The following is a 26,174-nucleotide window of genomic DNA, read 5'->3' on the forward strand; positions in this document are numbered from 1 at the left end:
GTTTGCGACAACTATCTACAAAAGCCATGATAGGTGTGCTCTCCGCGATAAAACGGTCCAGACGCTTTTGTGGGTCACGACTCGCGATTATGACGGCTCCCCACTTGGTATGATCCTGAGTCTTGAACCGCGCCCCAAACCTTAATGCTATGCGTCTTGGAAATAATTTCTTTTGCGACCCCTTTGTTTATTTTCTTGTCGTCTTCCCCAATTACCCCTCCTGAGTGCAACAACAAACAACAACACCCAGAATGAGTACCGAAACCATCCTTATTCTCGGCGGATCTTTCGCAGGCATCAGCGCTGCCCACTTCTTGCTCAGGCATGTCGTACCTCAGTTGCCCAACAAGGATGGTGTTACGTACAATGTCACCATGGTCAATCCATCAAAGGATCTTTGGTGGCGCTTTGCTTCACCACGGGAAGCTGTCTCGAAGCAGATGATGCCTTCGGATAAGACGTTCTACCCAATCGAGCCTGCATTCGCGTATGCCTCTTCCAAGTTCAAGTTCATTCAAGGCATGGCGACACATGTGGATGCTGCTGGGCAGATTGTCTCTGTTGAGACCGCATCTGGCGAGCAGCAATCAATTCCCTATGCGGCTCTCGTGATTGCAACTGGATTCACGACACCGAGTCCGCTATTTACACAGGCTACTGACCGCGAAGCCCTTGAGAAGGTACATGCTGCTTTCCAGGAGGGCCTCAAGACGGCTAAGGATGTAATCATTGGCGGAGGCGGACCAGTCGGTGTCGAGACAGCAGGAGAGATTGCAGAGATGCTCAATGGCAAGCCAGGCTTCATGGCGTCTGCGCCCAAGAATCCTAAAGCCCAAATCAGAGTCTTTGTCGCCGACAGGCAGCTCTTGCCTCTTCTCCGACCTGCCATCGGACAGACGGCCGAGCAATTCCTGAAGCGACTTGGGTGTAACGTCACATACGACGTAAGGGTCATTGGGTCATCCAAGATGAGCGAGGAGGAAGGCGGAAAGACCAGGGTGGACCTCTCTAACGGAGAGATACTCGAAACCGACATATACATTGACGCGACCGGTACCCGACCCAACACTGGCTTTCTTCCCAAGGAGTGGCTCGACAGCCGCAATCGTGTCGCCTGCAATGCGAAGACTCTCCGCCTCGAACACGAATCCGCCAGCCCCCGCGTTTACGTGGTTGGTGACGTAGGTTCGTACACCCGAGGAGGTGTCATGGATATGTACGACGCAGTACCTGTAGCCATGACGAACCTCAAAAACGATTTGTTGGCCCACTTGACCGGCGAGCCACACAAGGGCGACCGCCACTACACTGCGAACATGAAGGAACAGCAAGTTGTCCCCATTGGTACGCAGAAAGGTGTTGGTGCGTTCAATGGGTTCCGATTGCCTAGCCAGATGGTGTGGTTCATCAAGGGCCGGGACTACATGATTTCGCAACTTGCACAGGCCACCTTGAGGGGTGATCAGTTCAAGAAGGAGGGCAAGTGGACACCTGTGCAGGAGACAGGCAAGGCCGGGCTAAACTCTGCTTAATCTTGAATTGTGGTTAAAGTCTAGGAAAGGCGGCTGGTTCAGCATACGGCGTCTTGGATGTATTTGGATGCGTGGGCATGGCAGAGGAGCGTCGCATTGCATTTTTCTTCGATGGAATACCCCTGCTGCATAGCGCATGTTGAGCATACACATGATTATAATACTATTTCTATTCCAATACTAGTTTACATGTAAGCCCAAGCTGTGCCTAATTACCAGTCTTTCTGTTTCATCGGACTATGTCAGAAGTTTGCCGATCTATTTATGCGTAAATGGTAAGATGATCGCGGGCGCCCCACACGAATAAGCTTAAACTTAGCGCGTCATAACCAGAGCTCCAAAATTTCCCAACGTCAAGGTTCGACTTGTACAACACGCTGCGCAATACGTTACCTTGCCCTTTCCAAGCCTCCACCATCGAAATCCTCTCAATGGCGACCGAGACCCGTCCACCTCCAGCTCTCACCTTTCCCCGTCCCATCTTCGCCGCCGTCTCTCCACACCCGTTCCTCCAAGCGCACCTCTCTGCTGAGAAGAAGAAGCCCGTACGCGCCAACGGCCGAACCGCCAATGAGTTCCGAACACCAGGAGTAAACACTGGTAGCTTGACACATTGCAATGGCAGCGCAGTTGTGCGCCTGGGCAACACGAGTGTGGTTTGCGGCGTACGTGCAGAAATCTTGAAAGAGGAAGACATATCAGGTGCCTTTGAATACCCCAAAGACCTGACAGGTCAGAATGATACAGCACAAGAAGACGATAGTGAGGAAATAGAAGAACTGAGGCTGGTGGTTCCAAACGTCGAGCTCTCTACCGGAAGCACACCTTCGCACATTCCGGGCAACGCCCCCTCAACATACGCACAAACACTCATCACGCGGATACGATCGCTTATTCACTCAACACGACTACTCCGCGCTTCAGATCTCCGTATTCTATACAAACCCTCTACAAACCCCGACGACCCAGATGTGGAAGCAGAAACACAATTGAAGGGGTACTGGGTTCTGTATCTGGACATTTTCTTCATAAGCATCGATGGAAATGCGTTTGACGCAGCCTGGATATCGATGCTGGCCGCTTTGCGTGACACTCTTATACCACACGCATACTATGACGAGGAGTTTGAGGGGATACTATGTTCCGACAATTCACAAGAAGCGCGTCGATTGCGATTGCAAGGTCTGCCAATACCCAGCACGTATGCGGTGTTTGAGGGCAGGAAGGAAGAGGATGAAGACGTAGACTGGGTACTCAGCGACCCCGATGCTTTCGAGGAAGGAGTATGCAGAGAGACTGTCAGTGTAGTTGTAGACTGTCAGGGTGGGAAGAAGGGCACGAAAGACTTGGTGATTCGAAGGGTGGAGAAGAGTGGTGGGGGTGTCGTCGGAAGGGAGCTAATGGGCGGTTTGATTAAGAGGAGCATTGATCGCTGGGGTGCTGTCGAGGCTGTGTTAGGCGGCAAAGCCTGAGCGAGGTTATACCCGCCAGCGGGTAGCATGGAATATGCATCCGAAGCTTTGGTTGTCTTTGTGCACAGAGCATGGATGCAAGCAAGGTTGCAGAGTGCAGGCTCGTGGCTCCAAGCGTAGAGTTGCACAATACTGTGGTACGTAAAGCTACATCGAAAACCCGCTTAACAGCAGGCTCGAGTATAGCCTTGGTACGCTGGATGCTGGGAAAGATATCATGGCAAGACGGGTTTGTATGTGCGTATACATATGCACGTACAAATGACAGTACCACAGGGCATGCATATGTCCGCGCTGTGAAGCGAAGCACGAAGCGGCACGGTATAGGCTGCCTGCAGAAAAACGAATTCAAACAGCGCATTTTGTGTCAGGGAAACACAGTATCATATGACTGCTCCATCCATCTCCTTATCTTAAACATTCGCAGCTGTCATTAGTCCGTCAAGACTACCCGGTTACAGTAGTGGAACGGCATTGGTGTCGCTACACTGATGCACCACGCTTCCTAGAATGAAGCGTACATTACGGCGAGACACTGGAGCTGAAGTGGTCAGGAGAAATGTGTAATAGAGTACGTCGATCAATGTAATCCACGTGGCTCGATTGCGGGTAACAGGTGTTTGATGAAAAGTGGAGAAGGCCATCCCTTTATCGATACTGGTTGGCCTTATGGGCTGTTGTTGAACTGCCAGGCGATGGGGCGTTCAGGTACTAGTCAGCAAAATTCGTCAGTAGAAAGAAAAAACAAATCCGACTACTACAGAACGGCATGTTGGCGGCCGCTCTCTACCAACCGGAGTATAACTGCGGGAACGCGGGACTTCTCGAACTAGACACTGGAGCGAAATACGGGCTAGTGCCTGCACCGCGGTCGGACCATGCATGTCGGCGTGAAGGTCACTAGACGAAAGCGAGTCGTTGCCCCCCCTTCTCGTGTACTGTATGCGCATACGCGAGAGACGCACATTCGGGATTCGAAACTTGACAGACAGGTACTGTATAGGGCGGAATACGCTATCCCTGGGGGACATGTCGCTTCCAGTCACTTGGGAGGTAATCACTGAATTGACTTTCGTGGCGGCGGCGCAGCGGCTACGGGGTGTTCAGCTCCACATTCGGACTTCAATACCAAGAGAAAAAAAAACAAGCTGTGTTGTTTCCCTCCATCGGCAGATTTTGTTTCGAACAAAACCCAAGGCGCTTGTCTATGGAAAAGCCGAAAAGAAAACTATAGCAGCTAATCGAATGCGAGGGCTGACGTTAATCTAAGGCAGGGGCAGACATCACCGTTTGAAGATCAGCCACTTTTGGGACGATCGTGCCACTTAGCGCTCGCGTGGCTCCTCAGGAACAGGCCTGGTTTGTTCCCATCCTATGGATTATGTCAACCCGCTATCGGAACTGTCGAAGAAAGAAAGCATTCCCGCTGCGGGCGTCGCGCGAACGCCTTGTCGGTTTGTTTCAAGTACCGATGGCAAGAAAGCTAGACGCTCTCGCTAATACACATGCTGCCTGACGCTTTCTCAACTTTTTTGTGGGCTTTGTCGTGACCTTCGAGTACCGAAACTTGTTTCTTGGTATTCGTTTGCCCGCTTCGCCCGAAGGATTCGCTTTATCCTACCCCCTGACACCCGTGCCGCTTGTAGACTGCGCGCGGCTCCCCTACCTCAGATCGCCACCACCCGGAAACGGATGTGGATCTAGTCGTTTTGGTGTCACTTCTAGACGCCTAGGCTTATCTTGATGGAGTCCGTGGCATGGGGGCTGCCCACCGTGGCTGCATGCAATTCCACATGCAGGAGGCCTTTAGGCGTATATTTATCTAAGGCCCTCTCCCCCCTTCACATTGTCTTACCTTTTTTGCATCCGCATCACTGTCCCTCTTTCTCTCTCTCTTCGGCTTCCGGTACAGGAATACCATCCCTTCCTTCTTTGTGGACTTGTCCATACACACTCTTTTTTCTGATATTCAGAGCATCTAGAGTCCGTGACTCGATACCTTCATTCACACACACACACACATACAGCTCACTCCTTTTTGCTGTTTTACGACACAGATTTACTGTACAAGACACCTGAACATTGTCATTAGGCCATCATGCGTTTCGACATTGTATCTCTCACAGCTGGCTTTGCCGCCACTGCGTCAGCTCAGTGCTATGGCAACTACTTTAGCTTCTACAACCGCAACGGTCCGGCTATGAGCTACCAGCGCCTCGACCCCGGTTTGTTCCCCGGAGTTGAGAGCCCCCATCTTCACTCCTTCGACGGAGGAAACGGACTGAAGCAGACGGTCGACTATGCCGGCCTCCAAGACTCATCCTGCTCCACCGCTCGTGTCAAGAGCGACAAGTCTCTGTACTGGCGTCCTACTTTGTTCTTCAAGAGCGACGCCGGCTTTCAGCGTGTTCCCGAGAAGGCGACCAAGATCTACTACAAGTACGGAGATGGAAACAACTGGGCAAACGTCACTGCATACCCAAAGGGTTTCAATATGGTTGCTGGAAAGCCCAACAGGCGCAGCAACAGTGATGACAACGCAGCCGGTGTCCGCTGGGGTTGCCACCAACCTGACGGTGGCGAGACGGCTATCTTCGACAACGGTTTCCCCAAGGGCTTCACCTCTTGCAAGTTCGGCTTTGCCTCTGAAGTCACCTATCCTTCTTGCTGGAACGGACAGCCCATGGATCCCAAAGATGGTTATGCGCACATGGCCTACCCCAACGGCAACAGCGGTGTTGGTATTGAGAACTGCCCTGTCACTCACAGAGCCGCGCGTTTCCCTACTCTGTTCATTGAGTACTGGTGGGACATTTCGTCCTTCAAGTTCGGTCCTGATGAGGCTCCTTGGGTCCTCTCCAACGGTGATGCCACTGGCTACGGCTTCCACGCTGACTTCGTAAGATTACCTGCTTCCATTCTGATGCCACTATGCTAACTTCATGACAAGATGAACGGATGGGACGAGGGGGTCCTCGACAAGGCCATCAGCGAGAACGACGGTTGCAAGTGTGGTTGTGGCTGCGGTCAAGAACAAATGGAGCAGTGCTTTGGCTCCGCCAACGTCAACAAGGACAGCGACGATTCCTGGGCAAGCTGCTCTGCCGCCGAGTCCCGTATGGCATACGACTCAGAGATCCTCGACGTCCTTCCCGGCTGCAACCCCGTCCAGTACGGCCCCGCCTCTGCTACTCCTGCCTCCGGCGCTGGCTGCAACGCTGCCCCAGCTGCCCCTACCAGCAACAAGAGCACTCAAGCCTCATCCCCAGCCGCAACCCAGACTCCCTCTAGCAACACCTCAGCCCCCGCCGAGTACAAGCCCACATCCAAAGCCTCTCCCGCCGTAACCCCCGACGCTACCCCCGAAGCCACCAGCTCTCCCTCCCTGTACCCCTCCTATCCCGCCGGCCTCCCCAACAAGGGCGTCGACAAGGAGGAATCCGGCGACTACGACGCCGCACAGCCAACTCCCATCGCCTCTCCCACCGGTCCCTCCGCCCCGGCTAATAAGACTCCCGGCCCAGTCGCTGGCGGCGCCACCAGCGATGACGAGGAAGAGGGAGACTGCAAGCCCCCCGTCACCGTCACATACACACCTACCGTCACCGTCACCGCCACCGCTGCAAACGTCGCCGACGCATCTATCTGCACTGGCGCACCAACTGTGTACAAGACCTTGACTGAGACGGTTACCGTACAGGCTTCGGGCTCCAAGGAGACTCCCGCCTCGTACTAGAGCTATACACATACTAGCCATGTCGAAGCTGGCCATTTTGGGCCACTGTACAAGTCTGCAGCGCTTTCAGGCGTTCGGCTCTCTTGGGTGCGTGGTTTGTCACTCGTTTTCGTTTTTTTGAACCGCACTCAAAAAGATGAATGTTATCTTTCATCTTTCATCTTCGTTGTATATACATTACCTGCCATGAATGAGAGGAGAAATCAAAGAAAAGGATTGGAGTTGAAAGAATACTGTACATCTGTTTCCATTGTGATGCTACTTTGGGTGTGATGTTTGATAGCTGATATGCCGGTGTATTGCATTTTCTCCCAACGAATCCGCTCTTTTCCCAAACTTTTTCAAAAAAAAAAATGACACCAACTTTTTAACATCCACGACAATGGAGATGAGGAAGGATGTGCAAAAAGGAGGTGGAGCTCTTAACGAGCTCCGGCTTTGACTCAGCCGAGGTTTGAACTCGGGACCTTCAGTGTGCCTAACAGGATGTTAGACTGACGTGATAACCAACTACACCACCGAGCCCTGTTTTGATACAAGTTGAGATGGTTAGAATATATATATCTGAGGTAGTACGTGTGGACATCTGAAACAGATTTGCCAAGGATGATGAATCCGGTTTAGTGGATACGAACTACCGACCCAGCAACCGAGGGTTAGCAAATCAAATAGGTGCGTCCAGCCGACTTTGGGGAAGCTGGTTTTTACAAGCATTGCGGGACGAAATGCTACATTCATGGCCGGGAAAAGAATGTTCAAGGGCTTGCAGATCAAAGTGCAAACGCTTGCTGAAGTTGTTGAAAGTCGTCGGTGAATAGGAGACCCATGTTTGCAGGTGATGGAAGCTTTGTTACTAGATCACCATGTCACTTCAAGACACCAGCATCTCAAACAATTATCGACCATAATCTCCTTGTCGCTCATTATGTGTGTATATACACAAAGCCGCTCGATGGAACCGAAGACGAGACACGGAGAAGTGTGTGGGGCTCCCGGCACGTGGGGTGGCTCCTGGGGTTGGGGCGGCGCGCGTTGAGACCGAGGGCATACCGGCAATTGATCACGTTGCGGACGGACGTGTCGCACGTTATCAAGAAGCATTGCGCACGTTTTGGGACATCTTCATTTTCCGATCGCTTGCCTACTCTCTTTTTCCCTCTTCTTCACAGTCTTGTATATTTCCCAACAGGTTCGAAGAAATCATTATGGATATCAAGGATCTTGGTGAGCATTCCCCATGCTGTTGAGCTGTTGCGGCGCGCGCTGTTGCATCCTAGCTAACCCGGTCTTTCTAGCACCCGTTGCAGGCGCCGCCATTGCAGGCGTTACTGCTGCCGCCGCATACCTTGATGCCAAATACCACATTTCCAAAGATATCGCAGGCATTCGCGGTCAAAAAGCAGCAGCGCGTGGAGTAGAGAAGAACTGTAAGTTTGGGCTGTTACTGTGCTCACATCACCCTTGACTAACGTTCCCGCAGCTCGAGGCAAAGGCCAATCTCTCTGGTACCAATTCGAAACCCAAGTCCGCCGTCTACCCTCGAATGAAGAATGTATCTGGTCTCGCAACGGATGCTACACCTGGGCCGAAACCTACGCGAATGCCTGTCGCTATGGCCAATACCTCCACCAGCATGGCGTCGTGCCCGGACAGCTCTTTGCCATGTACATGATGAACCGACCCGAGTTTTTGTTCGCTCACTTGGGCAGCTGGAGCATAGGAAGTTCTCCAGCATGGATCAACTACAATTTGGCGGGTGATTCGCTGTTTCACTGCTTGAAAGTAAGCGGTGCCAAGGTGCTGCTTGTCGACGAAGACCAAGAGTGCAGGCAAAGGATTGAAGACATTCGCCAAAAATTGGAGGAAGAGCTCGGCATGACTATCTTGATTCTGGACAACAACCTGAAGGGTGAGATTTCGAGGTTGGAGCCAAAGAGGCCAGAAGACTCCCTTCGAGTAGGCGCAAAGGGCAAATTCCCCATCTTCATTTTCTACACAAGGTTGGTCACTACTATACGTTCTTTCAGAGAACCAATAGGCTGACAATGTTAGTGGAACAACAGGACACCCAAAAGCCTGCCCATTCCCCACGGAAAGAGCAGCCGCTTTGACAGGTCGGGTAGGTGCCATGGGCCTGAAGCCAGGGCCTAATGGCGACCGATGGTATGTTTGCATGCCTCTATACCACGGCACCGGAGGTACCACGGCACTCGTATGCATGATTACTGGTCTTACCTGCTGCATCGGCACCAAGTTCTCCACATCAAGATTCTGGACCGACGTGCGTGACTCCAAATCCACCGCTATCGTGTACGTTGGAGAGACGGCTCGTTACCTCCTCAACGCCCCTCCAAGTGATATGGACAAAAAGCACAATGTCAGAGCCATGTTCGGAAACGGACTTCGCCCAGATGTATGGCAACGTTTTGTCGACCGTTTCGGTATCGAAGTTGTTGGCGAGTTCTTCAACAGCACAGAAGGTGTTATGGCGCTCTTCAATGGTTCTCGCGGGCCCTTTACAGCTACCTCAGTCGGACATCAGGGTCTCATTGACCGCTGGCGATTCCATAACACCTATGTCCCGGTTGAGGTTGATATGGTCAGCGGTGATCTTCTCCGTGACCCCAAGACTGGCTTCTGTAAACGGAAGTCGTACGAGGAGGGTAGCGAGATTCTTGTTCAGTTGCCCAGCGAGGATGCCTTTGTTGGCTACTGGAACAACCCCGAAGCCACCGAAAAACGCTTTGAACGTAACGTCTTCAAGAAGGGTGATCTCTACTACCGCACAGGTGACGCCCTTCGTCGTGACGCTGACGGCCGATGGTTCTTCATGGACCGTCTTGGTGACACTTTCCGCTGGAAATCCGAAAACGTTAGCACAGCCGAAGTCAGTGAAGTCCTTGGATCCTTCCCCGGTATCCAAGAAGCGAACGTCTATGGTGTTGAGGTACCAGGCTATGATGGACGAGCAGGCTGTGCAGCCCTCTTGATTGACCCTGCTCAGCGCGATTCGTTTGACTTCAACGCACTACTTAAGCATGCGAGCGCCAAGTTGCCCAAATATGCAGTTCCTGTCTTTTTGAGGATACAAAAACAGCAAGTTACTATGCACAACAACAAACAAAACAAGGTCCCACTGAGGAACGATGGAATTGACCTGAGGAAGTTGATGGAGAGGGCAGACAAGGAGGCCAAGGAGCAGGGCAAAGACCAAGTTGAATACGACACCATCTACTGGAACCCAACTTTGCTCGGAGCTACCAAGGGCAAGGGCGCTGAAGGCGGTTATGTTGTGTATACCATGGCTGATTGGGATACGCTGCAGGCCAACAAGGATCAGGGCGGTGCAAAACTATAGGATGTTTGTAATTGTGCGTGTATCCTCCTTTTTTTTTGTGTTAGTTCGTAGCGTTCTCGTTTACCAAATGGACTATATTTTTGTATCTTGTCTGGACATGAATGTGATTCTGGAAGTACTGACTGAATGGCTGCCATTGGAATGTATTCTTCTACGTTTGTTGTTGTGGGGTATCTGGTATCTTCTTTCTATGTTGTAGAATCTACTGGACGAATGTGTTGTTCTAAATTGCATGCAGATGCATCTGTCCGGTTCTGCCGCTGGGCTAGAGACATGCGTGTTTGCTCTTCAGCAACTTCACACTCACACTCACCGCAGCTGCCTTCGGCCCACCGCCACCACCCTACCATTTAAAAAACCTCTTCTGTTCAGTCGCTTCTGCTACAACACAACTCTTTACCCAGATCGTACCCCAGGCATTGATAGCAACCATGGGCAACGACACCAACACCGACAAGGGCCCTAAGACCCCAGTCACTCCCATGCCAGTTGATCCAGATGCAGTCACGACCAGCTCTCTACAAGCTCTTCAGTCGGCGGACCAGCGTAGGGTCATGGACATTGTGGACAAGCTTCGCCGCACCGGTTTAAGCGGAGTTGTGGAACTGCCTCAGCTAATTGTCTGTGGTGACCAGTCATCTGGCAAAAGTTCAGTGCTTGAGGCGATCACTGAGATTCCGTTTCCTCGCAAGGAGAATCTCTGCACGCGGTTTACCACTGAGGTGAGTTCGACAGTACATAGAGATTATGCACTGGTCTAACGATACACAGATCATCCTTCGCCGCTCCCCAGCTTCGACGAGTACTGTCACAATCACTCCTGACAAGCTTCGCCCAGAGTCTGAACAAGCTAAACTCAAGGGGTTTACTAAGTCTATCCAGAACTTTGATCAGCTCCCAGATGTGATTGAAGAAGCGACTCTTGCCATGGGCCTAGGCGTTGTGGGTGGTATCAGCTCCAGGGCATTTTCTCGCGATGTGCTGTCTGTTGAGATTACAGGTCCTAGTAGGCCTCAGCTGTCAGTGCTATTCCCCGATATTGACGTTATGACGAACTAATATCATCCAGGACTCTTGTTGATCTTCCTGGTCTTATCCATGCGACAAACAAGGCCCAGACGGAAGCAGACAAAGAGCTGATTCTAGATCTTGTCAGCCAGTACATGAAAAACCCACGGACCATCATCCTGGCTGTAGTGAGTGCAAAGAACGATTTCGCAAACCAAATCATCCTCGACCATTGCCGCAAGATTGACGAGCAAGGCCGCCGCACTCTCGGCATCATCACCAAACCCGACTTTCTTCGTGAGGGCACCGACAACGAGTTGAGCTGGATCGAACTTGCACAGAACAAAGACATCTATCTCGAACGTGGCTGGCACATGTTGAAGAACCGTGCCGACAACCAGATGAACTTCTCATTTGACCAGCGCAACAAAGATGAGGCTCTGTTCTTCAGCAAAGGTCGCTATGCCGAACTACCTCGCGAATGCGTAGGCATCACGTCTCTCCGCGAGCGTCTCAGCAAAGTCCTGCTGCACCATCTAATCCGAGAGCTACCATCACTCAAGGAAGAAATGGTGACCAAGTACCGCGCCACCCTCGACGAAATTTCGAATCTTGGGGAGAAACGCAACACCAGCCACGAACAACGCGTGTTCCTCATGAAAATCAGCATGAAAGTAAACGACATCCTGAAATCCGCTACAAAGGGGTACTACGAATCGCCCTTCTTCGGCACCATCAACAAAGACGCCGCCGTCGACTCTGCAGAAAACATCCGTAGGTTCCGCGCCGTGGTCCAGCACCTCAACATGGGCTTCGCAAAGGACATGCGGCTTCGCGGCCACCGGTACAACTTCGAAGCCGGCCCCGGCGACGACGAGCGGGATTGCAAGGAGAGTCTCGATGCCCAAAGGGAACTCGAGCGCGAACTCAAACAAGAAAAGGACGGCACGAAATACCTTCCTGTGCCGCAGAAACTGAGCCGCGCAGAAGCAGTCGAATGGGTGAAAAAGACACTCGAGCGCTCCCGCGGCTACGAACTCCCTGGTACCTTCCAACCGGTCCTGATATCCCAGCTTTTCTGGGAGCAATCCTTGCCCTGGGAGGATCTCGCATCGCTGCACATAGCCAAGGTAGCGCAAGTGTGCCGCGACTTCATCGACGTGGTACTAGCAGATTGTGTCCCGGAAGAGTTCAAAGAGCGGCTTGTAGCGTTAACTGTAGATGCAGCGCTGAGCAAGTCGCTAGGGGATGCGAAGGAGGAGCTGGCCAAGGTGCTGAAGGACAAGGCGAGGCATCCGTCGACGTATAATCATTATTTTACGTCGAAGGTTCAGAAGATGCGGTTGAGGAAGCATCAAGCGCTTACCAAGGCTGCTACGTCTGCGGCGAAAAAGCAAGAGGGTGAGAAGGAGGAGCAGCGTACGGTTATTGATCCGATTGAGTTGGCGGCGCAGCTGGATCGGTCGATTGAGTTGGATATGGATACGTTTTCTAGTCAGGAGGCATTGGATATGCAGCGGGCGTATTACAAGGATGAGTTGGGTTACTTCATCAATGCTGTCGCGAAGGCGGTGATTGAGCGGCATTTGGTGGAGCCGCTGCCTGAGATTATCCTCTCTCCGCTGGTAGTTGCGCAGATGACGGATGAACAGGTCGAGTATGTTGCTGCTGAGCCTCTCGAGTTGACGCAGCAGAGGGCTCATCTGGAGGCGAGGAAGGCCATGCTGGAGAAGGGTCTAGAGACGTTTCGAGGGGCCATGGGCGGCGTGAAGCGCTAAACTTGGAGAGGTGCTTGGATTGCCAGAATGCGGGCAGAGTGGTGGCATCGCTGGATTGCCAAAAAGGTGAGTTGAACACAAGGGATAGATGGCTTGCAAGGTCGGATACTGGTTATGCATTCAGGGGTGATTTGTAAGGGAGTCAATGTCATCTTGATCCACCCTCATGATAGATTAAACTTCTTCATTGTTTCTCGTGACGTCCGATCAGTTCATGCTGTAGCTCCTCTCTTTGCCCTCTTCATTCATCAAGGTAGGCTCAAACTTTTGTTTGCGTGCCTGTGTCGCGCCCGATGCCTTCCATGCAGACAGGATCAAATCCACAATGGCGTCGACGCCCTGGTCCCTCTTTACAACGGCGAAGATGGTCGGCCCCCCTTCACGCATGCGCCTACTGTCTCTCTCCATGACATTGAGGTCTGCGCCTACAGCCTCAGCCAGATCGATCTTGTTCACGACTAGCAGGTCCGACTGTGTGATACCGGGTCCGCCCTTCCTGGGGATTTTATCGCCTCCGGAGACATCAATGACATAGATGATAAAGTCAGCGAGTTCACGCGAGTAGTTCGCGGCAAGGTTGTCGCCGCCGGATTCGATGAGGAGCAGGTCGGTGTTGAACTTGTGGTGGAGGTTGGTCAGAGTCATGAGGTTCACGGAGATGTCTTCACGGACAGCCGCGTGGGGGCAACCTCCGGTTTCGACGGCGACAATGCGCTCGCTGTGGGTATGGGTCAGAGAGGATTGGCCCTGGGAGATGGTGAAACGGTCTTACGCGGGTAGGGCATTGTTCTTGGTCAGGAACTCGCAGTCCTCGCGGGTGAAGATGTCATTGGTCACTGCGGCTATGGAGAAGCGTGTTCGGAGATGCTTGCAGAGAGCTAGCATGAGGGCAGTCTTTCCGGATCCCACCGGCCTACTTGTGTCAGTAATTGTCTATGTTGCATGACGTCTTGCCATGGCTTCGCTGTCTACTTGAGATTGAGGCAGATAGGAATGAGTCGTACCCTCCAATTCCAACGGTAAATGAGCGGTCCTCCCAATCTCGTCCCTCGATGATTGGCATTTCACGTCCCACATAGCTGCCCGGCCCGTCGAGGATCTCATGGGTATGCCCGTGGTCGGCGGCAGAGTGCGAATGCGACGCACCATCATGAGAGTGACTGTGAGACATTTTCGGACAGGTGGAGAGTGTTAAGAGTGATTAGTAGAGGGGATGCTTGCCAGAGGAAATGAAGGTCGAGGTTCTCCATGGTGGCATGGTGGGGCACATGGGAAGCTGCCGCGGGGTTGGTTCTCCAGCACCCCTGGGACGGTACGGGAAGGTCCCTTATTATGGCTACCATTGCATTATTTCCGAGCTAGTAGGACCTACAGGCTCCGTGATACGAGGAAAAAGAAAGACATTTTTCAATACATGGAACAAGGCCGTATATAAAGCCGATCTTAAGGGCAAGCCGCTCATCATGCCCACAACAGAGGCAGTTGTTTTGCTCCAGTCGGGAACCAGACGGGCACCGGCCGGGCCGATGGCGCCTCACAGCCGTGTGTCCCGCTGTCCCCTTTCTTCCCTTTCCCTTTCCCTTTCCCTTTTCCTCTACCTTGTCTCTTCCTCGTTGCTGTGCACCCACAGCCAACTTCATCACGATCCGCCGACGACATGCCTCTTCTGATATGCACATGCACGGATTTGTATGCCTGCATTCCATGGACCCGGTTATCGTGCCCATCCGGGCCCGTAGTTCGTCAGCCGTAACGCTAGAGGGTTCGCGTACGCCGCCATAGGTGGCTCTAAAAGTAAAGCACGTTCACCTCAGCGGAGACTTCGCCGGGGCTGCGACCTCGTCCAATACTGCCGGGGTGCGCCACAAATACGACAATCTTCATGCGCGCAATCTCCGCTCCTCTCAGCTTTCCTACTTCTGTTAGGGCACCTGCAGGAACATGACACGGTGCTTAGCAGCTGCAACTATCTAAAGGCCAGCGCACCGCCCTCCCGCATGCACACGAGCCTTGATCCCGGTTGGCATCATTCGTGTGTGGCTGTTGTCCCAAACAAGATTGTTGTTGTTGCGACTCGTCCACTTCCGGTAGGGCCGCCCTAATTAAACATACCCATTCATCCTGTTTAGACGTTTCACCTGTCATCCTCGTCCTCCATTTAGTCGCTCTGCTCTCTCTATAACGAATCCTATATTCTTTTTTTCGTCAACCCTCTATATTATTTTTTTACATAATGTCTACAACAATCGCCATGTCGCCCGAAAAGTCACAGCACACGTCCCTCACCCTGTGGGACATTGACCGTGTCTTTCAAGATGCACACGAGGCGTACGAGCAATGGCAGGCACGTCATCGCCGCTCTCGGTCCAAGTGGGTATGCTTTGGTAACAAGAATCGAGACGATGCTGTGGGCAAAGCCTTGAGCCTTGGACGCCAGGTCCAGAGGATCATGGAAGCGGGGAAAGAAGCATTCGGCGTGCGGTTTGAGGAGGGAGACCGTAAGCCATGTCTTGCAGCTTGTAAACACAGGTGTTGACCGTGGACAGAAAAATGCAACACGGTGCTCTCTGCACAACTGCTCCGAGTTCAATACGAAATCAGACAGCCGCTGTACGACAGTGCATTCTCAGCAACACCAGTCACACCCATTGACGACATCATCACGACTGCAAAGAGCGTACGCCGCGCCTGTTTAACTGCACTACGCGATCAATATGCCCGCCTTGAAACACCCATTCTCTCGCCAGTACTTCCCCCGCCACGATTCAAAGTCGAATTCTGTCCATTTGCAGACGAACTTCGCAAGGACCTCAAGGAAACCAAAACCAGCACTCTACGAGCAAAGAAAGCCTACCCGCACGACAAGTACGATGACCGAGAAATATGTCCCCACTGCAACGCGTGTATATCTGTTGCAGCCCATTCTGGACTACCGGCGTCTAGGTGCATTCTCTTCACATCACATATTGCACTGGATCCAGTTTCAAGAGATGATAAAGCGACATTTGCATGCAACAGCTGCTACAAGACATTTGACGATTCCTACGCCTTTCTCGACCACTTCTTCCAAAAGCAGATTGGCAGCGACCGAAGCTGTCTGCGGCTGTCCATTAAAAAGTCAACATCTCGCTGGTTCTTGAATGAGGAAATCATCGAGGCGGATCCTTTACTCGTAGAGCAGTGTCTGAAGAACTGCATAGCGCGAGAGACTATGCGTGGCAAACAGCACAAAAGGGCGGGCAGCCGGATAACAATACGAGAAGTGCGTTGTTCGGAATAACATTTCGGCAATACGAAAGCGAAACGACGACACGATTTGGCATCTTGGGCGAGAACAATTATACAAAGGCAACGACTGGGACCGATGGGCGTCCAGCAGACTGTGTTATGCCACATGGAGTTAGCGACAAGCGATGTGTAATGGTAGCTGGCGCTATCCCTATACTAAAAGCAGCTGAAGATGTGCACAGCGGCTCATTCACCACAGTCTGGAGTACGGCAGAGGTCAAGTCTCTTTTTATCAAAGAGACTGTGCTGGGTAACTTTACCGTGTCCCAATCACTATTTTCTTCAAGCGTTCTACGGTAGCCTTCGCTCCGGAACCTTTTTTTTCAACCTTTGTATTAATCATGTCTAATGCAGTAATGTCTTTTATGAACAACATTGAGCGATTTAAAAGAGCGACTTAAGACTTAGCATCTTGTACATATACACACATATAGGTGTGTACATGTCAGCAACAAATATACAAATTACATATTGACACAAATGTCAATTTATATATGTATTTATGAAGGGAAAAAAAATTATGCATCCATGCTATACATGCCTCCCTTGTCTTTCTCTATCCGTGTGTGAGAGACTGAGACACAGAGAGAGCTAACAAGCTGTCACAACTGTCACGTTTCATTTAGCGAACATCGTCATTTACAACGATTAACCCTCTCATATTTTTTTCTTCGCTGTCATTCCTCTGCACAGGCCCACATTTGCGGTGAGCAGGCATGTACCTTGTCGTCATCGTCGTCATCGTACGTGTCGCTAAAATGTGGTGGTGCTTTGGGGGGTCCACCTTCTGTGCTGTGTGTCTTCTCGCTCGAGTAAGTTTTTTACTGCGTGTGATGGCTGTGCAGTTTTGCATAGTAGCCCAGCCAATCATTTGACCTTTTTTTTTGGCTGTCGGTGCTACTTTCGGGCTTGAAGGTAAAATGTGCTTCCGGGTTTCATTTCTCTTTCTCCATCATCGCTGGAAAGGTGTGTTCGTGTTATGTGCTCGAAGTGACGAGGTAGATATGGAGATAGATTTTTTCTCTTGTGGTTCTAACTCGTAAAAAGGGATATGTATGCGAGACAGCCAAGTCACGAATGATGAATTTTCTGACAATATTAATCGATGCGGCCGTATTATGAGTAAAAACACGCATCAAAGCCAAGATGAGGCTCTGGGCAAAGGGATCGTGTTCAATGCTCGATTCACACTCACGATACTCCACCGGTAAATCTGCCGAGCATCTCAGAATGACCCGTTAGCACCTCTCTACCTTTGTCCACCTCCTTCCACCAGACTTGATTTCCCTATCTTGGGGAAATGGAAATAGAGTTTGCCCAGTGTTATCATTGTAAGACCATCCGGTCACCGGATAAGTCGATCTGATGTGAGCTCTACAGGTGAAGTTTATTTTGTGGATATTTGAATCCATTGATACAAACACGGTTTGTGTAGGTATGCATACTTGACTCGGGGCTTTCTCGTATTCTTTCGGCGCCTAGGCGGTGAGATGAAGATATGTAAGTAAGCAGGCAATCTTAGCGAGACAAGGCGAGGAGAGGAATGACGTGGGTCTGGGGTCTGGGGTAAGAGTACGTGTCTGTGTGCGCTTACATATGTATGTAGGTACGTACATTGTGGAGTCTGAGAGAAGGTATAAGAAGAAGTCACGTGTGACGTGTAGTGTACACCAACTGTAGGAATTAAGAAAATATCTCTAGACAAGTTGTGAAACGTTTATTCTTAGGATCTGCGACATCTCTATTTTTCTTTTTGCTTCGTCCAATGGTTCCACAACATATCGAGAAGCAAGAGGAGAACAAAAAGAGAGGTATTTGCAGAGCCAAGCAATGCCTTCCTTTTCCCGCCTCAGTCCTGCCTCATGCATCAACATCTACAGATATGATGTCAGGGACACTCATTTAGAGCGCATAAACTCCCTCGTATCGTTCTCTCCCCCGATCATCACCTCAACAAACTCAACTGTCCCCAGCCCCCTCCCCAGAGATGATGTTCCGATCGCGACTACTGCACTCCATCCGTCACGCCTCCCAGACGACGCTCACAAAAGCAAAAAAATGAAGCACCCCAAAAACAATGATACGCAAAAAAAGGCTCGCCAAAAACAGACAAGGCTAGCCAGAATGAGGCCGTCTACCAAGCTTTTATAGCACATCTATTTCCCCATCCCGTACCAAAATACACCCCCACACACACCCTAGCTCTCTCATCTTCTCTTCCCCGCTCGCCTCCCCCTTCCTTCCCTTCCCCCTCCTCAAAAAAGCAATCCACCCTTCAGAAAACAAGTTTCCCTTTCCTTTGCCCTCCCTTGTTTCTTCACTTTCATTACTTTTCTTTTATTCCGCTACCCACGTTATGCCCCCTACCTTTTCCGTTCTCTCTCTCACACACACATATGCATGACACCAAAGAACCCCTTCCCCTCCTTCTTCACCCCCCCCTTCTAGACCAGTTTAGGACAAAGGGCAAAATATGCAACATGCATGTACCCTCTCTAAGCCTAGGCCGGATTGAAGTTTGAGTGGATTTTTTTTTCTGCCTTTATTTCTTCAAACTTCCACGTGCAGCTTTGCATGGCATTGGCATGGGAATCGGGAAGGGGGGATTAGGGTGGACCTGGGGATGGTAACTTTATTCCGTGTCATTGTTAGCTAGGTAAGCCAGTGTGTATGGATGGATGTAGAGTGACATGGCAAATGCCGCGATAAGCAGATTGCCTCATGAGTTGGATGGGTGGGTCCGGAGAGGGGGGGACAATGGATATTATATCCGGGTAGCGGCTTTGCGCTTGAAGGACAAGAAAGACGGTTTTTGCTGGGCGCCCGAAGTGGAAAGCTTCCGGTGAGGAGAGAGAGAGAGAGGAAGGTAGGTCGAGGCGGTGTGTGTGTGTGTGTGTGTGAGGCAGGCGAGATCAGAGAGGCACTGCTGTCACAGCCAAAAGGAGAGTAGAGAATTTGTGTGTTGGAACATGTTCGTGACATTGTTCAAGTAAATGAAAAAAAACTAGTTATGGGGGTATATCATATCGGCAATCTTTTTCCCACCTCATTGCTCTCTGCGAATCCAGAGGAGGAGGCCCGGGGAAAAAAGAGGCTCAAAGAGAACATTAATAAAAAAACGCCGGTTGCTGTCCATTATCCCGAGATCAGCAATATTCTTCCCACCCCATTCATGTCCGTCCGTCCAGAGAGAGACCCTTTCTCATTTGGAGAATAAAACCCAAACCCAGACTGTTGTACGCCATGGTATATGCCGCTGGAACGCTCCATCCTGCCGTAGCTCGGAGAACGTGTAAAACAAGATAACAGAAAATACAGCAAGGAAACGAAGAGAAAAAAAAAAGCTTCATCAATAATACATTTCATCCTCCTCTTTTTCTTTCAAGCATCGGTTTCTCTTAGTCCGCGAGAAAGCCATCGCTCCCACCAGTTTCGCACACCGACAATGCTCTCGCGGCCATCGTTGTGGCCGTCGTGACCGCCAGGGTCGCCAAGAATGCAGGAGAAGAACCAGAAGCCGGCAGCAGTCCAGGCAGCGATTGCGACGCCGAATGCGACAATGGGCGAAAAGAGGTGGATGACGACAAGCATGGGGGCGCTGTAGCCAGACGTCGAGTCGTGCGAGTAGACCATGTGCAGTTGCAGGTTGAGCGAGGGAGCGAGGAAGGATTTGATTTGCTCGGAGAGGGGCGCGCGCGTGGTGCAGAGGCGTAGCGGTGATAACAAGATGGTGATGAAGAGAGCGCAAAAGGTCCAGATGGCAATCACACCGGAGAGGAAGGCGCAGGGTCCGCAGAGCCAGAGCTAAGGGGGGCACATGTTAGTCACGAGCGCGTCGAGTGGGATGCGACATGGGAATTTTTCTTCTTACCAGTAACTGCCATGCCTTCTCTTCAGCGCCTTTTTCTTGGTAGGCGCCCTTGTCGTAAACAATGGCATCGGCGCCGGATGGGACTGCAGACAGGCGGTTTGAGACGCGGTAGCCGTGAGCCAGAGCCTCGGCATGCTTCTCCGGGTCGATGTGGGCCTGGGGTGGAAAGGAGAGGGACTGGCGCTCAAGCTGCGAAGACGAGTAGCGATGCGCGTTTGATGAGTTGCGGTGGTGGCCGACGGAGGAGATGCTGCTGCTGCTGTTGGTGCTGGGGCTTGGCGGCGACGAGGGCTTTGGCGAGAAGGGGTGGGAGATGACGGAGTCATGAGGGCGGCGGTTGCTCGACCTGCTCAGGCGGTCGGAGTGGACCGAGGAGTGGTGGCGGTGTTCCTTTTCACTGTACTGGGAGTCGTAGTCGTAGTCGCAGTTTGCGGCAGGGCTGGACAGGCGATGGTAGTATTGCGGCTGTGGTTGGTGGTGCTGGCTGGGGGGCGCGAGTATGGCCGAAGCAGGCGGCGGCGGAAGCTGGGATTCCATTGCCGGCAGTCGGTCGGGTCAACGTCACGGGCGGACGGGCATCAAGCGACGCTGGAAGACATGCGAGGACAACGAGGCAGCGGGCATGTTATAGCGAGCAGCGGAGACGGGCCCCAGGAGAGGCAAGACTCTTGTTACATAGAATTACGCTCTCAAGGCCTTGGGAGAAGTCTTGGGCTTGGCACTCATCCCCAAGCCTGGGCAGGCTGCTCGGCAGCCCGTTCCAAACCCACCCACACCCAATCACACCCGCCCTACCCGGCCGCAGGCGGACGCAGCGCAACTCTGCTGCACACGCCGCTACAACAAGCCCGCCGACGGGATGCGCGGCAGTGACATGTCAACCACCACGGCTCGGCCATACTGAGCAACGCTGAGCAACATGCTCCTCTAGCAGGCTGTCTGGCTGCGTTGCTGGGCCCAGTTCACCGTCTCCACGCACCACCACCACCACCACCACTCGTCGACACACACACAGACACACCGCCGCCAAGCTGCCCCAGAAGCGCTGCCACGGTCCCTCGACGGCCTCCGCTGCTGGCTGATGCTGCGCCCAAGGTTTGTTGAATTCCCGCCTCGTTGGAAATATCCGTCTCGTGACCGCGTACCATGGATGCAGCCGCCCACTGTCCATGTATCTCGTACTGTGGTAGCTACTTGTCTCTGTACATGGGTGGTACACACTATACATGCACCCACCCACCCAGATACATAGCCATTACATCCATCCTACTAGAACACCACACCCGCCTACATCCGGCCTCTCACATCGCACCCCTCTCGTCCAACCCTCTTCCCCATGGTGGAGCATCGGAGCGCCCTCAGCGGCGTGGCTGTTGGTGGGAATGAATTGCTTCCAAGCTGCTTGTCTGGGCTGTCGACCGGGCTGGGCTGAGCCCTCATGCCGGGCCCTGCCCTACTAGGCGTCGATGAAACCACGTCTGTCTTGTTGATCTTGGGCTTGGCTGTTGGCACGCCAGGAGCGACAAAAAGCCCTCAGCACGCTTCCCCCCCATTACACACTAAAACGCCGCCAACTGGCCTGTCACCCGTTCGGTCAATTAAATATCACTTTTTTTCTCGGCACCCTCTGCCTGGGCTTCTTGGTCGACGCACATAGGAAGAAAAAAACATGCCAGAGCCGTGGGTCCAAGCCCTTTGCCTATCTGCCCCGTGCTCCGCCCGTCTCATACCCAGTACCGACCATTCCGACCCCCACTACCTAATTCCCCCCCCTCACCTCTTGACTTCAGGCCGCGTATCCACTCGACGTCATCCTTTTGCGTACTCTCGACGGAGTAGTACACCCGCGTACTACTCCTACGTATCCGTCTCTTCGTATCCATCTCGTGTGTGCATGTTGACTGTACTTGTGGCCGTTACGGCCAACACAAACCTTATTTGTGCGGGTGCGGCACAAGCCCATGTTCATCTCACCCTCGTCTCGGATCTCAGGTCAGCAGATCTCCAGGGTCAAAAGCACGCTGTAAACATTACCGCCTTAATGGCTAAACAACAGACGTGGCTCGCCACTTCAATTCCTCGGCTTCTTACGCATCAAATGTGCATTTCTTAGGAATTTGTTACTTTTGCTAATGCCCAGATCTGTCATCCTCCTTGGCATACTACTTCTCAAACACCTCGCCGTCCACCTACAAGCTTCATCCCCTCACGCATCGCATCCGTCAACCGGCTCATGACCAGCTCCTTGATGCCCTTCTTCTCCGGCTTAGGCATGAACCCTAGCTCAATCAGGTAGCTAACATATACGCCAACCGTATCTTCCGTCACCGCTCCTCCTTGACTCCAGTCTTCCCCTGTCCATGCCTGGTCCTTCTTCAACGCTTCTGCCGCGTTCTTATCATCCAGTTCCGGCGCCTTGGTGTCGCCAGGTAGATCTCCAGTCACAAAGTGGTACAGGGGCAGTAGAGCATTCTCTTCCTTTGTCCCTGACTGGTCAGCAACATACCTCTCCATCCTCTGCTTCCACTCTGCATACGGCACCAGAGGCACCTGGTAGCCAAACTTCTCCAGCGCACCCAAGAACTCGTTGAACGTGATACGCGGATGTGAAGTCACTTGCGCCACCCCAAGCGGTGCAACTGGCGGGTTAAACGACGATGCCACAACCACCCTCGCAACGTGTGTGACAGGCACCATGTTGATCGTGTTCGTGATGTCGGGCCTAGACTCGAGCTGAATGCAGCCCTTGAGCATTCGGACAAGGAAGTCGTCCGTGTTTGTAGTACCGTAGTCTGGATCTCCCAAGACATATCCAGGTCGAATCACACAGCCACTTAGACCCTTCTTGCCAGCTTGGCGCGTCAGGTATTCAGCCGCCCATTTGGACTGGCCATAGCCAGTACCAAGACCCTTGCGTGCACCCTCGAGGTCGTCTGCCTCGGGTACACCGGTTCCACCTTCGGCGAGACTCTTCTCCGAAAGCCTGACAAAGTAATCCGTATCCAGCACCGACGTCGAACTGACAAGACCAAACTTCTTGGCTTTGCCAGCAGCACACATGGACAATGCAGTCATGGTAGACAAGACATTGGGGCCTCGTAAGCGTGAGTAAGGCAACACCCAGTGCACCAAGGCACCATTGTGGATGACCACGTCGACCGAGTCAACGAGCTTGTTCCACGTGTTCGCCTCAAGTCCAAAGTTTTCCTTTTCCAAATCACCCACCAGAGGTTCCAGTCGTGACTCCCACCCGTCTTCCCAGATGCCGTATGCTGTACACGTTTGCCTTACACGTCCCAGCGCAGCATCAATGTCCTGAGCACGCACAAGCACAGTGACCTTTCCTGGTCTCGACAGAATGTCCCGTAAGATGTAGGCACCCAAGAAACCCGTTGCGCCAGTGAGGAATGTATGCACTTCTTCCTTTGGATTCAACTCCTCCCTGGTATTGAAATCGGTTAGTTTGCTGGCAAGGTCTCTGGCATCGGCAGAATACGCCTCATCATCAGGGTCGTCTTCCAATGCCTCAGCCGTGTCAAGACGCAGTCCAATAGGGTCCATGGCTTGATCAATGTTTGCCGAGAAACCGCGCAGTGTAGGATATTGGAAAATTGTCGTCATGGGTACGTCAATGTCCTTCCATTCTTGACGGATTTTGAAGAAGAGCTGTTGTGCAATGATACTGTGTCCGCCAAGGTCGAAGAACGAGTCACTTCCGCCAATGCTGTCGGCTGTTACACCACGATCACCAAGGAGCTCAGCCCAGATCCTAGCCATGGCCTTTTCAGTAGGCGTCAGAGCTGCGCCCAACTGCGACGGACGCCTAGCTCCTGCAGCTGCGAGGTCTGCTGGATCTGGGAATGGCAGTGCTGGCCGGTCAATCTTGCCATTTGGATTCAGTGGAAACCGGACAAGTGGAACAATGACCGATGGCACAGCGTATGCAGGCAGTTTCTTTTTGAGATGCTCACGCACATCGTCTCGGAGATATTTGAAGCGTTTGAGCAACGTCACCATGCTTGTGTCGCCGGTGGAATCGCTTTCTTTCGCACCACGCTCCTCCAACCAGTCATACCATCGCTTCATTTCAGGAACAATGTAGCCTGTCATGTCAGTTACAACCTGGGAAAAAGACTACAGGACTCCAACTTACTGACGAGCGTCGGCTCTTCGTAGGCGTCACGCTTGAGCAGTGTAACATTTTCGCGCACCAACGGATGGGCAGAGAGATGCGAGTCGATTTCACCAAGTTCAATGCGGAAGCCGCGAATCTTGACCTGCGAGTCTACTCGCCCTGTGCAGTGGACGTTTCCATCTTCAGAATAGTGACCCAGATCTCCAGACCGATACAGCCTGTCTCGAGGGCCTTTATAAAACTCCCGCCACGGCTCGGGGGCGCCCTGGCTCTCAACCTGTTTCTTATCCTCATCTATCCACTTCTGCTGATCCACGAACCAATTGTCGATAAATTTGGTAGCTGTAAGGTCTGGCAGTCCCAAATATTCCTCGGCAAGACCACCGGCCCGCACATAGATTTCACCGCTTTCACCGGGCTTGCAGATCTGGTTTCGGTCTTCGCGGTTGACAACCAAGAGCTGCACGTTGTTCATTCCTCGACCAGCAGGTATAACCTCACCAATGGTATCAAGGAAGTCGGGCGCTTCTGAGCAACTTGGGAGTTCATAGTAGCTGACAGCGCGTTGTGTTTCCGTGGTCCCGTACATGTTGACAATGCGCACATTTGGTGCCAGATTCTGCAGTCTCCTACAGTCTCGTTTGATCAACAAATCACCCACAAAGAAGGAGTGATGAAGGCTGGGGAACACGGCTGATGCACCTCCGACAAGAATCTGACCCATGGCGGGTGTGAGGTGGGTGACGGTGGCGCCATACTGACGCATCCACTCGGCGAGTTTCTCGTGCTGTATATCGTCCTTGCTTGGCACAAGTAATTGGGCACCGAGAAAGAGAGGTGTGAAGATGTCTCGTTGAATAGGGTCGTGGGCGATGCCAGAAAGCATTGTGAACTTGTCATTTTCAGATAATCCAAACGTTTCGGCCATCCAGGGAAAGTAGTGAGTGAGCGAAAAGTGTCTACCTTTGACGCCCTTGGGCTTTCCTTCGGATCCCGACGTGAAGGAGAGAGTTGGTGTTGAGTCTGGGCCGACGAGTACACCAGGCAGTTCGGTCCTGAGTTGCTGCTGCTCGTCCAATATGTCTTTTCCGTCCTTGGTGCCTCCAACCAGTGTGCCATCATCCTTGAGCTCGAGTGCAGGCACCTCTGTTCTCAGTTGTAGGTTGTCCTTGATGTAGTCTCGAACTTGATCCGAGAGAGGGCCTGCTTCGTGTGTGGCCTTGTCGATGATTACAAGAGCACGCGGTTGAGAGACTTCGAGGTAGATGCATTGGCGGTCTGGAGGGTAGCTTGAGATTGTCAGCCATAAATAGAAAGACTCGAGACTCGATACTCACAGTGGGTCTAGTACTGAGAAGGTCGCTCCTGCTGCTAGAACAGCCATGATGGCCACGACCAAGTCGACACCTCGGTGGGCGAAGATCATGACCACCTCGCCTCTTTGCACACCACTCTGGACAAGGTGATGGGCTAGTATCGAGGTGGCCTCAAAGATGTGCTTGTATGTAAATTTGCGTTCGGGAGTCTTGCCCTTGGCGGTCTCGACAACACATGGCCGGTCGGGGTGCTTGCGAGCATTCCTAGCAAAGATTTCGTGAATTGGGCCCTTGAAGTCAGACCAGTGAAGGTCTGCCATGGGGTCTGGGATGCTCCCCTTTGTGAGCGAGGCCATTGTCACGTCTAAAAGAAATATCTAGTGGCGTACAGCGCGGCGTGTGCGCATGCGGGGAATGAAAATGTTAAAGAGCACAATTGAAGAAAAGGTCGTGACGGATGTGTCGGAATTCAAGCCTCACCGTCTGCCGAGTCGAGGCAATTGGTAGCGAGGGGGGATGAGGAAGAATATGTGAAAGTAAATGTGTGTAAGGGTTCAAAAGTACTCGAGGTATGACGCATCCAGTCAAAATGCTCGGGGCGCAGGCGACATCGGCGCCCCCCACTCGACTACACCACTGCCATCTACATGGGCCTAGTTTTAGTGCAGCGCGGAACTCAG

The 26,174-nt window shown here is 52.3% G+C and overlaps 9 protein-coding genes and 1 non-coding gene across 10 annotated transcripts; 6 read left to right on the forward strand and 4 right to left on the reverse strand.

The window, feature by feature from the left end:
• The first annotated feature begins 200 nt into the window (after positions 1 to 200).
• PSV08DRAFT_215406 (uncharacterized protein) lies at positions 201 to 1,733 on the forward strand. Its single transcript, XM_014229291.2, has one exon. The coding sequence runs from the start codon at positions 252 to 254 to the stop codon at positions 1,530 to 1,532; it is 1,281 nt and encodes a 426-aa protein (XP_014084766.1). The 5' UTR covers positions 201 to 251; the 3' UTR covers positions 1,533 to 1,733.
• A 182-nt stretch (positions 1,734 to 1,915) lies between these two features.
• On the forward strand, positions 1,916 to 3,379 carry PSV08DRAFT_383932 (ribosomal protein S5 domain 2-type protein). Its single transcript, XM_014229290.2, has one exon. The coding sequence runs from the start codon at positions 1,964 to 1,966 to the stop codon at positions 3,002 to 3,004; it is 1,041 nt and encodes a 346-aa protein (XP_014084765.1). The 5' UTR covers positions 1,916 to 1,963; the 3' UTR covers positions 3,005 to 3,379.
• Positions 3,380 to 4,857: 1,478 nt separating this feature from the next.
• PSV08DRAFT_358822 (uncharacterized protein) lies at positions 4,858 to 6,968 on the forward strand. The gene is made up of 2 exons (XM_066092973.1): positions 4,858 to 5,903; positions 5,955 to 6,968. Exons 1-2 carry the CDS (start codon positions 5,103 to 5,105, stop codon positions 6,738 to 6,740), a joined length of 1,587 nt encoding a protein of 528 aa, XP_065949757.1. The 5' UTR covers positions 4,858 to 5,102; the 3' UTR covers positions 6,741 to 6,968.
• A 211-nt stretch (positions 6,969 to 7,179) lies between these two features.
• On the reverse strand, positions 7,180 to 7,265 carry PSV08DRAFT_t6. The gene has a single exon. It is a non-coding gene; the product is annotated as a tRNA-Val (tRNA).
• A 680-nt stretch (positions 7,266 to 7,945) lies between these two features.
• Positions 7,946 to 10,183, forward strand: PSV08DRAFT_358823 (uncharacterized protein; the record flags this gene model as incomplete). Its single annotated transcript, XM_014229288.2, has 4 exons — positions 7,946 to 7,964; positions 8,036 to 8,167; positions 8,221 to 8,740; positions 8,793 to 10,183. 4 exons carry the CDS (start codon positions 7,946 to 7,948, stop codon positions 10,096 to 10,098), a joined length of 1,977 nt encoding a protein of 658 aa, XP_014084763.1. The 3' UTR covers positions 10,099 to 10,183.
• Positions 10,184 to 10,452: 269 nt separating this feature from the next.
• Positions 10,453 to 12,926, forward strand: PSV08DRAFT_383940 (P-loop containing nucleoside triphosphate hydrolase protein). Its single transcript, XM_066093429.1, has 4 exons — positions 10,453 to 10,820; positions 10,870 to 11,117; positions 11,168 to 12,000; positions 12,094 to 12,926. Exons 1-4 carry the CDS (start codon positions 10,530 to 10,532, stop codon positions 12,882 to 12,884), a joined length of 2,163 nt encoding a protein of 720 aa, XP_065949758.1. The 5' UTR covers positions 10,453 to 10,529; the 3' UTR covers positions 12,885 to 12,926.
• Positions 12,927 to 12,987: 61 nt separating this feature from the next.
• Positions 12,988 to 14,122, reverse strand: PSV08DRAFT_194691 (CobW/HypB/UreG, nucleotide-binding domain-containing protein). Its single transcript, XM_014229286.2, has 3 exons — positions 13,889 to 14,122; positions 13,657 to 13,797; positions 12,988 to 13,602 (listed from the first exon to the last, which is right to left on the reverse strand). The coding sequence occupies exons 1-3, from the start codon at positions 14,053 to 14,055 to the stop codon at positions 13,092 to 13,094; spliced, it is 819 nt and encodes a 272-aa protein (XP_014084761.2). The 5' UTR covers positions 14,056 to 14,122; the 3' UTR covers positions 12,988 to 13,091.
• A 773-nt stretch (positions 14,123 to 14,895) lies between these two features.
• On the forward strand, positions 14,896 to 16,254 carry PSV08DRAFT_23883 (uncharacterized protein). Its single transcript, XM_014229285.2, has 2 exons — positions 14,896 to 15,382; positions 15,431 to 16,254. Exons 1-2 carry the CDS (start codon positions 15,118 to 15,120, stop codon positions 16,162 to 16,164), a joined length of 999 nt encoding a protein of 332 aa, XP_014084760.1. The 5' UTR covers positions 14,896 to 15,117; the 3' UTR covers positions 16,165 to 16,254.
• Positions 16,255 to 19,511: 3,257 nt separating this feature from the next.
• PSV08DRAFT_358827 (uncharacterized protein) lies at positions 19,512 to 20,695 on the reverse strand. The gene is made up of 2 exons (XM_014229282.1): positions 20,044 to 20,695; positions 19,512 to 19,976 (listed from the first exon to the last, which is right to left on the reverse strand). Exons 1-2 carry the CDS (start codon positions 20,578 to 20,580, stop codon positions 19,554 to 19,556), a joined length of 960 nt encoding a protein of 319 aa, XP_014084757.1. The 5' UTR covers positions 20,581 to 20,695; the 3' UTR covers positions 19,512 to 19,553.
• Positions 20,696 to 21,005: 310 nt separating this feature from the next.
• PSV08DRAFT_407143 (uncharacterized protein) lies at positions 21,006 to 25,814 on the reverse strand (the record flags this gene model as incomplete). Its single annotated transcript, XM_014229281.1, has 5 exons — positions 21,006 to 21,127; positions 22,254 to 24,146; positions 24,197 to 25,363; positions 25,413 to 25,456; positions 25,516 to 25,814. The coding sequence occupies 5 exons, from the start codon at positions 25,812 to 25,814 to the stop codon at positions 21,006 to 21,008; spliced, it is 3,525 nt and encodes a 1,174-aa protein (XP_014084756.1).
• Between the last annotated feature and the right edge of the window lie 360 nt (positions 25,815 to 26,174).

Source organism: Bipolaris maydis (genome assembly GCF_028858645.1).
Source record: "Bipolaris maydis strain C4 unplaced genomic scaffold PSV08scaffold_2, whole genome shotgun sequence".
NCBI classification, from domain to species: domain Eukaryota; kingdom Fungi; phylum Ascomycota; class Dothideomycetes; order Pleosporales; family Pleosporaceae; genus Bipolaris; species Bipolaris maydis.